The sequence below is a fragment of the Chenopodium album genome, chromosome 22 (assembly GCF_948465745.1).
Source record: "Chenopodium album chromosome 22, dcCheAlbu1.1, whole genome shotgun sequence".
Taxonomy (NCBI): domain Eukaryota; kingdom Viridiplantae; phylum Streptophyta; class Magnoliopsida; order Caryophyllales; family Amaranthaceae; genus Chenopodium; species Chenopodium album.
In genome coordinates this window covers 40823617-40834201 of record NC_137855.1, presented here as the reverse complement: position 1 = coordinate 40834201, position 10585 = coordinate 40823617, and the positions used below count along the sequence as shown (strand labels likewise).

Here is a 10585-nt window from a genome sequence, read left to right as displayed (position 1 = left end):
AAATGGTATAAACTGAACGGGTTCGTGCTTTGCCAAAAAAAATCTCTTGAAATTTCAGAGTAATTGACCTATCAAATAAAAATTACTCATACAGAACTTCAGAATAATACAATACACCATAATGTCATAAGCATAATTCTTTCAAAGATCTATCCTTCCAGTTGTTTTGAACAAAGTTTTTTATAACATGTGCTCTGATTCTACCATTAACCTCTAAAGGGCACACATAATTTACTCCTAAAATTTTGCACAAAAACGGAACCAAAAATTAAATGGATACAAAACATTTTTCTTTTGTGGTTTTAAGAAACTGGATACAAAACTGGGAACTAATAAGAGAATTTGTTCATGTTAGTAAACAACATTCTTGACAGAATGGTTTGAGAGGTATGCTCAAATGATCATTTACCGCCTTTCTTCTTGCCTTCTACCTTCTTTTTCCTCAACTCTTCTCTCTTTTCTTCCCTGCACATGTTTTTACGCACCATTGTCAAATGCAAAGGAAGCATATACTAGTGTAATTAGACACACGGCAACAAGGCTCTAAAAGCAATATCTATGCAGATGAGAATTAACTGGTCTACATTATATGAAGGGAAACAATAAAATATTCTATCTTAAAAGTTAAAACCATTAATTTACGTTTTTTGAATAATAAACAGGGCAAGAATCCAAAAATTTTCAAACTTCCAAGTACAAAAATACAATTCTTCACATCATGGATAATCTAACAGATCATGAAACCACAATTCTTCAAATTTCCAGTAAGAGATCTGCTGATAGATTTAATTTTATGAATGATTTAACAGGATATGATGTTCAAACTTCCATTAAGAGATCAGTTGCTCACCTTGCTTTTGAAACTTCTTCACGAGATGGAAAGACCCTTTTCTTCCTCTTTTTTGGAGGTGATATTTCGTTTTCGTTACCCTTAACATTTGTCTTTGAGGTCGTTTTCTTCTCTGTGAGTTTAGAAGAAGGTTTCTTCTTACCATTATCCAAGGGAGTTTCATTCAAATCCTCAGTCTCTTGTGGCTCATCATCATCTCTTTGTCGCTTATTAGACTTCTGTCCATCAGCATCTGTGTCATTGAGATTGAGATCCTGCTCTATTGTTTCTGATGGAACATCAGAGCGTGGAATGGGATTTGTGTTGCTTACTTTTTTTAACTGCAAAATGAATATATGAAATAACAGAAAGATCAACTTACAATGCAATACACACATCACATCACATCATTTAATCAAGATCATGCTGACAACTTAATTACATACTCATCAGAGAACGCCTTAGAAAACAAATCCTACTTAGGTGATTTTTGGAAAGCAGTTAAACAACCTTGATTAACCCATACCCCAAAACCGAAACAGGTGAACAAGTAGAGTACAAAAGGGGCTTGAGAGATCCATGTTGGAGGAACTCAGCAAAATGACCCTGTAACTTCGGGAGCGCTTACATTGACATTTTCATAGTTCTTCTCTAATGTGGAACAAAACAAATCAAGTGTTGTAATGAAAATCCAAGTGTTGAATACAGGTTCCATAAGGACCATAACCATGTCAGAGTGCACCTGACACGCATACTGAAGGTAAATAGACGAGTCAAAGTATCATTAGAGAGTAACTAATTTTCAGTCCAAATTTTTCTAGTGGCCCAACAAGGCAGATTCTATACCACCATAACAGCATAATGCTTCTATCAGTTGTTGTATGTAAAAGGTTCCATGACCGTATCAGAATGCACCTGACACGCGTACTGAAGGTAAATAGAAGAGTCAAAGTATCATTGCCCCTAAGAAAAGGGAGTAACTAATTCTCAGTCAAAATTTTTCTAATGACCAAACAAGGCAGATTCTCTAACACACACAACAGCATAACGCTTGTAGCAGTTGTTGTATGTATTAACAAAAAAGGACACATAGCAGAATCCCCCATAACTTTACAAGAATTAGAGGCAAGGTGTCAGTCAACCTGTCAAAGTCTGCCATAGCTATATAGTAAAATGCATACATACATGTCATACATTCAGGCTACCACTTTTATGTTAATGGGACAGTAAAGATTTACCTTGGCCACAAAAAAACCATCCATATTGAGCTTATGGGGGTAGATCCGCCTCGTCTTGTCTAATGATGGATGAAATCGATATTGCCTAAAGTTGACAAATCTGAGAAAAAAGATAGATATCATCAGATATCTTAGATAATCAGAATAAGCGGTTATGATCAACAGGACTCATAAATTAAGATTACCCTTCCTCTCCAAAGTCCAGTCCACATGAGACTAGTTTTACATTCCGCTTCTTCAAGGCATAGTCTACTACTGCTTCATTCTGCAAGACTTTAAATTAAGAGAAAATATTGGACAGTAAATGATATTAAACATAGACAAGTATCCAATTCACAAACCTCCATAACCATGATAGAACAAGTTGAATACACAACATATCCTCCAGTTTTTGAGTTTGCATCCACCAAATCAATCGCAGCTAGAATAAGTTGCTGGAGATATGGGTCAATAATCATATGTAAGCAAAAAAAATAATAAAGAATAATCCTACAGTGGCGATAAAACTACAAGCCTAGTGCCAAATTCTTAACACCACCATCAATTAAAGTAGCTACAATGGTTGCGTCGGAAAAGTTCCTTGACAATAGGACCAAATTTTTTATTCATAGCACACATTCAAATGTGCCTTAATAATATGGCGAAATTTTTTATAAAAAGCATATTAATGCCTCAAAAATCACGATGGGAGTAATAATCAGAAAAAATAAATACCTGTTGCAAGTGAGCACATTTCTGTATCTCTTCAATGCTTTTAGAGGATTTTACAGATTCATCCTTTGATATTACCTATGAAAATATGACAAAATCAACACAGCCTCCTTGCATGCTACTAAATGTCAACTCAATGATGCTCAAACTAGACTTGTAAACCTCACAAGCAAGTAGCATATCATGTAAAATTTTATTTTCACACATAAAATATCCCACATCAGTTTACAAAGGGGGAAAAAATATCACATACTCCTGAGTAGGCGGACTTAATGAATAGGGCATAACCCACAAAATACAATGTCTATTTAACAGCATTTACTAATATATGAAGTGTGAGCGCATGCATATATGTTTTCTCTACTCGATTGATCTATCAGCAAATAAATGTTTGAATCCTGTAACCAACAAAATATAAAAAAATTATAGTGCTTACCCCTGTTCCGCTGCAAGGGGCATCCAATAACACTCTGTCACATGAATTAACTCCCAATACCTTTGTAAGCTACATGTAAAAGAAAAATAATCAAGATCAGCATGTACAACTATTAAACATCCATCTACGTAGCCATACTTGAATTTTAGCATATTTATAAAATGCAAATACAAAGAATGAAAGGGTATAGAGACAGAATTAAAAACTTCTAACAAGAACCACAGCATATCAGTAAAAAGAATCAAACCTCTCTTCCATCATAGTTTATAACTATTGTGTTCGTCACCCCCATGCGGCTAATATTTGCAGACAAAGAGTGAAGCCTCTGCTTTTTCATCTCATTTGCAAACACTAATCCTACAAATAGATGATTTGAAATGAGAACTTCTGTAAGATGAATTTATGACAGTTTAATCAAGCATTTATTCTCTTGACTTGAGATTAATAATCATGCCATATGGCCCACACTGCAAAAAATAGTCATGGAGATTTAAGATTGAAACAATGATCTTTAACAAGTGCAGATCATAACCAACAGCTATAAAATTGGAATATACAGTAATGATTTCAGTCTCAAATATCAATGGAAACATCTTTAGTGAAATAAATGTTGGGTAGTAAGAAACAGAATTCTAAGGATCCACTTACAAGGAAGTGAGCAACGACACTAGGAGATCATCCTATAAGGATTTTAGAAATAGACAACATTTCTTAAAATGTGGATGATCAACTTAGTTTTTTAGAATGATGCTGGCCTGCTGGATTCTAAATAGGAGGTTTTATAGAGATTGGCTTAACAGTTTTAAGCCTTTAAAGCCATATTGCATATTTGTGTATTGTTCATTATTATTATTTCCCAAATTTTTTGAAGTTGACTCAGAACTCAAATATCTGCACAGCTGAACTCACCTTTTCACTCTATAAATAAAAATAAGTGTCATTAAAAAAAATGGAAAAATTGTCAAAAATAAGCCAACCTTTGTCAAGTTAGCTCAAAATAAGTCAACCTTTTGATTAACTAAAAATAAGTCGAACTTTATAGAGTATCTTCTCAAAATGAGTCATGACCTGTTGAATTTTAGGATAACCGGTTGTTTCGGTAATTTATACCATGTGTCATTATAGGGTTGGTCTTTTTTAAAAAAACAAATTATGTTTTTTTTTTTTTTGATGAGTTGTTATTTAAAAAAAAAATGGAAAATTTGTCAAAAATAAGCCAACCTTTGCTTGATTAGCTCAAAATAAGTTAACCTTTTGATTAACTAAAAATAAGTCAACCTTTATGTGATATCTTTCGAAAATGAGTCATGACTTGTTGTCTTCAAAGTTGACCGGTAGTTTAGGTTAGGTATACCACGTGTCATAATATAATTGGTTCCTCAAAAATTTTAATTAAATTAATTTATTGATTTTTTATAAATTCCTATCCCCAGTTACCTTTTTTTTTTTTTTCCTATTTTCTTTACTGATTCCTCCGACTCACATTGTTGAACAACCTCCTAACTCTGGTGCCGGCAACATGAGTCCAGCCAAGCAACCGCCACCATCGTTGATCCATTTCTCTTTCTCCCCTCCCATCGTCGCCTTTGCTCCAACACTCTATTCTTTTTCGAATTTATGGGTGGATGCTTTTTCGATTGAGTGTTTCGGGGTGAATGGAGTGAGTTTCGTGGTTATGGTTTAATTTTGGGGTAGATATGGTGATGTTTTGGTGGTTACGGTGGGTAATCGAGGTGGGTACGGTGGTTTTCAGGTTGGTTTCGGTGTGGGTTTGTGGTTTCGGGTAGCTTTCGGCCGATGAATGCCCGCGTTTAGGGATGGGAAGTGAATGAGTTCAGCCAGTGTTCAAGGGGAAGGGATGGTGGGCTGGCGGGACCGCGGGAGTGCAAAGAAAGAGCTGGGGGCTGGTTCCTGCGGTGGCTGGGGTTGGAGATGGTGATGTCTGATGGGTGTTAATTAGAAGAAGGGGGTGGGTTATTATTTTTTCTTTTTGTATAACTTTTTTTTACTAATAACTAAAATAAATAATTTTAAATTAAAATGTGAAAGGAAGTGACTTGTTTGATAGGTTGTAGGTCATTTGACTTGTTTAAAGTTAATACCTTTTAAAATTCAACCTATTCTAAGTTATTTAGAAGGTTGACTTATTTTGAGCTAACAACGCAAAGGTTAGCTTATTATTGACAAATTTTCCAAAAAAAATTATATCAAATTAAAAAAAAAAACTAAAAAAAATCCCATAGCCACCCCGTACCCACTGCCAGCCCCCATCATCACCAACTTCCCTTCCACTGGCCGTTGAGACCACCCCATCCTCCGGGGCCGGCCGTCGACCCCACCCCAACACCGCCAGCAATTCGCCGGAAGGAAGTGTGACATCCTTAACATTGCTTGTGCGGCTGCGATGAACCAATGTTTGATTGGAGGATGCGTGCCCTCATCAATCTTGCGACGAGAACGAAGCGAAATTGGGGCTTTTCAATGTCGCACTACTGTCAAACACGTTTTCAATTGAAGATGCGAAATTGGTGCAATTGGGGTTGCTGCTGTGGTTGCGAAAGTGGTGGCTAGAGTTGTAAATTGGTGGGTGAGGCTGGTTGTTATTTGCGTTATTGAGGTGGCGATGGTGGTGTAGGTGGTGTTATCGGTGGAAGCAGGAAAGAGGAAAGGGAAGGACCGAGGGATAAGGGTGTAGTGGGTGGGAAAACGGAAGGGTGTGGGGTCATTGGCCCCAGGAGATGGAGTGGTCCGGCGACTGGTGGAAGGGGAGATGGTGGGGATGGGGATTTTTTTTTTTTTTTTAGTTTTTAAAATTTGTTTATTTAATGTAATTATATTTAACATTTAATAAATTATTTTTAATTAAAAAAATGACTTGATTAGTAGGTTGTAGGTCATCAGACTTATTAAAAGAAAACACCACTAAAAGTCGACTTATTTTGAATTAATTGAAAATTTGACTTATTTTGAGCTAATCATGCAAAGGTTAGCTTATTTTTGACAAATTTTCCAAAAAAAAATTTTAAAAAAACCCTAAATTCAAGTAAAATAGAAAAGCCCTTCCAAAAAAAAAAAAAAAAAAGAACCTACTATTAGCATTAGAACAGCGAAATTCTATAACTAACTAACAAGTTTTGAAAGCTGTAACAAAAATTTATAGTCTTACACATATGAAAATTCTAATAAGAATACTACGGTGTTACAGGAGGGAAAATATATATATATATACCTGTGTTCTTCATATGAGCAGCAATATATGTAGTTTTCCCACCAGGAGCCGCCCTGCAAGTACCATAGAAACACAGCACATCACAACCATTGGCACGAATCAATTTCACTATCTTACTATCCAACAAAGATTTATACTAAAACGGATACCAACAGGCATGAGACAGCCAACACACGAGAAATCTAAACTATTATGAGTGTGCAGCCTCATCCTTCTTCCCTCTTTCTTGATAAGAAGTGAAGGGGAGGGGGGGGGAGTAGGTGACCTTGAGGACAGGAAACTAATGTCTTTCTTCAAAAAATAAAATTCAAGCAAAGTAGCAACATAGATTACTTACGCCATGTCGACAATTTTCTCTTTTTCTTGAGGAGCTAACGCCATCACTGGCAAGAAAGAACTTGCACTTTGCAACTGCGGCATGTCAGAAGAAACACTTAAATGTCAAGTGAACTAAGATGGAATCAGTATGAAAAAACCAGTAGACTTTTATAAATAATAAGATACCATGTAATGACCAGCCATATATTCAGGAGTGGCACCAATTGGCACTTGGGATTCATATATTATTAATCCAACCTACACAAAGCATTCAAAGTGTAGTGTTAGAACCAGCTTTTGACCAGAAAACAGAATTTTCCCACCATGCATGCGCACATATACTTACCTTTGACCACTTGCCCAAAGGGTCCAAGTTCACTCCTCTGTTCAAGAGAACATCGGCAAGGTCCCGTCTACGTGTCTACATCAAAAGACATGATATATGAATTCTCAATAGATCAAGTACAATTGAGACTAATCGTGAATGTAACTGTGTAAGACAAAATATGCATAGAAACATAAGTCACAATGGCACCTTCAATGTATTAGTTCTTATACACATTGGACGAGGATTTTCAAAAGCTTCAATGAGTTCCAATAACTCAACAGGTCGGAACATCTATAGAAGTTAGTCATAAAGTTAGCATATAGCTAGTAAGAAAAATGCAAAATTGAGATGGAGAGATAAAGAATCATTGCAGAAACAGATTAAGAGCACAATACCTCTGACAACATCCCAATCAGGAACTCATTGTAACCGTAATATGTAGACAAGTCGGTTTTAAGCAGGTCAGTATAATCTTTCCTTGACGCCCCTTCTTGTTTCAAAGTCCTAAACTTTGAAAGGATCCGAATATCTAACATGAATAAGGGAGGCATTAGGTTTCACGAACTTGAAAACTCAAAAACTAAACTTATACTGTAAAACAGTCTCAGGTTCTCAGCTATGCTTTACATTCAACAAAACACATTGCATTTTTTATACTCGTAATAAAACAATTAATAAATGGATCTTATATGACAGGTACTTGAGGAGTTGAGGTAAAATGAAGAGTCCGAGTAATATTGAGATAATGCGAGTATTATTGAGACAAGATAATCTGTTATCTATCTAATAAAATAAAAAATAAACATACTTTCTTTGATTCTTCTCTGGAGACTAGGAAGATCAGGAGGTCCAAGTGCCTCTAGTTCAAGCTCCTACAATTCATTCCCAACGAAGCGAATATATTTAGTTAATTTTCGACACAAATACAAAATGGAATACTCTTAGCTAACAAGTTATAAAAACTTTATAATATACCTCCTTGGTTGGCAGTCTAAACTCAGTTTCTTCCTGTATATTGAGCTTCAATTCATCATCTGCTTCCTTCTGTTGCCTAGCTCGTTTGTCATCAATGGCTTTCGACGACAACTCAATGTTTTTTTCAGCAGAATCATCCGAATCCGAACCCGACTCAAAATCATTACCTGTGCAATAGAGTTCACAATTAGTCCAATAATCATTACAGTCACTACAATTAAACAACACCCAAAAAAAAACCCCAAATTATTCAACCAATCAATAACAAATTCAAAACGAAAAGGGTTTTATTTTCCTAAAATCAACAAGAACAATATTAAAAATTATCAAATTAACAAGAACAATAGTAAAAATTCAACCTCCTTCTTCATCCTCCTCATCATCATCGTCTTCCTCATCATCAGTTCCACTTCCAGCAAGAAAATCATCCTTAAGTTGGTTATCATCTTCTGAATCATCAGATGAACTTCCACTTTCAGTTTCAAATTCATCAATTTGTTCAGAATCATCTCCAGATAATATATCATCAATTTTGTTCTTCTTCATGTTCTTCACTACTGGAGCTTCTTCTTTCTTAGTTTTTTTAGCAATGAAATTCTCGACATTCTTCTTCTTCTTCGCTGCTATTGCAACCATTTCTGCTACTTTTCTGAGGAGAGAGAAAGAGACTACGAATTGAAAGAGGGGTTTAGGGTTTTTCTCTTCCTCCTTCAATAATGTCTAGGGTTTATTAGAGAAAGCTGTTTTTTTTTCCCCCTTTTTTTATTTTTTATTTTTTGGCAATAGTTTTACTTTGTGGGTGGTCATGGCTAGTCCATGAGGCTTGGCTTTGAGCCTCTTTTGCAAACTTGGACTCTAGGCCCTTTCAACTAAAAAAATTGAATAATAAGATTTTTAAAAAAAAGTGTTTCAAATAATATTTCATCACCTTTTTTTTTTTTATTTGACACTGGTCGAATATTTTCTGTAATAATGATCGAATAACTTCTATAACATTGATCGAGTAACTCCTATAACACTGAACAAGTAACCCCTGACAAAGTAAGCCATTGAGTAACCCTTATAAGAGTTATAACATTAACGATGTAAACCCCCGTGATGGCTGACCACACAGTTGGCCAGCCACTTACAAGTATTTGTGATTCACATTTTGATACCTGATGTTGTATTTCGTTGATTGCATTTTTGTAAAGAAATTCATTGTGATTATAAGCTCAATTCATGCTAGTATAATACATTAAAATAAAAAGAGGATCTAGAACCATGACAAGGTTTGGAGTTTAAAACTCTAATTAAAACTACATATATCTATTCTACTGATAGTTCGTACACCATATTCTCTATATCTACTAATTTAAAAATAAAAAATAAAAAAATAATAATAATTGAAAGGGGTTGCTTATTTGCCTCAATGAAGATCTTGCCTTGAATACAATAAAATGGAGTAGAGCTTACGTGCCTTCACAAATATCTTGCCTTGATTACAATAGAGAGTGATAAAAGTAGAAATGGTATGTAATTTTAGCTAGCTCTTTATGGCCTTGACCATAATAGGACTTGAGGACTTCTAACCACGTGTTTAGCATTTGACCACACCAAACTTCCAAAAATGTAGCCAATGTGAAGATGGTTAACACCAATTGTGAAATTAAGTTTATACATAATGGTTTGATCTCTTCTTGAAAACACCAAAGTCTTAGGCTCCACCACAGTGGAAACCCTAGAAGGTGGTTTAATGTGTGGAACATAGGTTCTTGCCTTTCTGCGTGTCCAACATTTTTCAACATTCATGTAATTATCACATTGTCAATTTTTTGGTGTTGAGAGAGTTACGGGCAGGTGGTAAGATCAGTCTCAAGATCTCTGGGAGGAAGATCTAATCACTTGAGCTAACCCCCACTTTCATTGTCACATTGTTGATGAAGTCAATAATAGCTTAGAGACGGAGAGATAAGATGTTCAAGGAGCGCAAACCTATGTAAGAATGTTGTTGGCTAAATTTTTCAAGGGAGAAATTAAGCTAATCAACGGAGTCCATGTCATAAACCACCTACCTGAGGATGCATTGCCATGAATGGTATCACGTGACCTGAACCATTATCTAAAGGTGTGGCATCCCTCTTCTTATCGCTATCACGTATTAAAATCTCATTATTGTCAAAAGGACTTGCTGCATCAATACAAAGTAGAAGGTTAGGTCTCATCATGCTCATGCACACAACTATTAAACTGTACATTTCAAACGTGTGGCACGTGTAATGTATGTAACGTACTCGTAGTCATGTACAGGACAACACCAACAACACGAGGGGTTGCCATTGATGTTCTCCTAAATAGGCAATATGGACATTTGTACACTACTAGTAAAGGACAAGTAGCGAGAATATTAACCCATCATACTGTAAAGTCTGTAATTGATGAATATGTACAACCTCCATTTCTAATTTTCGGCTCACTTACTATTCATATGTGCAAGAGCAAGACATCCATGTGAATAATACGGAGTATAACACCAAAAATT

At 35.5% G+C, this 10585-nt stretch overlaps 1 protein-coding gene across 1 annotated transcript; it reads right to left on the bottom strand.

Moving 5' to 3' along the window:
• Positions 1-104: 104 nt before the first annotated feature.
• Positions 105-8835, bottom strand: LOC145604674 (26S rRNA (cytosine-C(5))-methyltransferase NOP2B-like). The gene is made up of 17 exons (XM_081660586.1): positions 8424-8835; positions 8065-8231; positions 7898-7961; positions 7485-7618; positions 7297-7380; positions 7108-7182; positions 6948-7019; positions 6781-6854; positions 6444-6496; positions 3462-3571; positions 3215-3283; positions 2782-2856; positions 2409-2501; positions 2253-2332; positions 2068-2167; positions 851-1170; positions 105-465 (listed from the first exon to the last, which is right to left on the bottom strand). The coding sequence occupies exons 1-17, from the start codon at positions 8698-8700 to the stop codon at positions 402-404; spliced, it is 1911 nt and encodes a 636-aa protein (XP_081516712.1). The 5' UTR covers positions 8701-8835; the 3' UTR covers positions 105-401.
• Positions 8836-10585: the final 1750 nt, after the last annotated feature.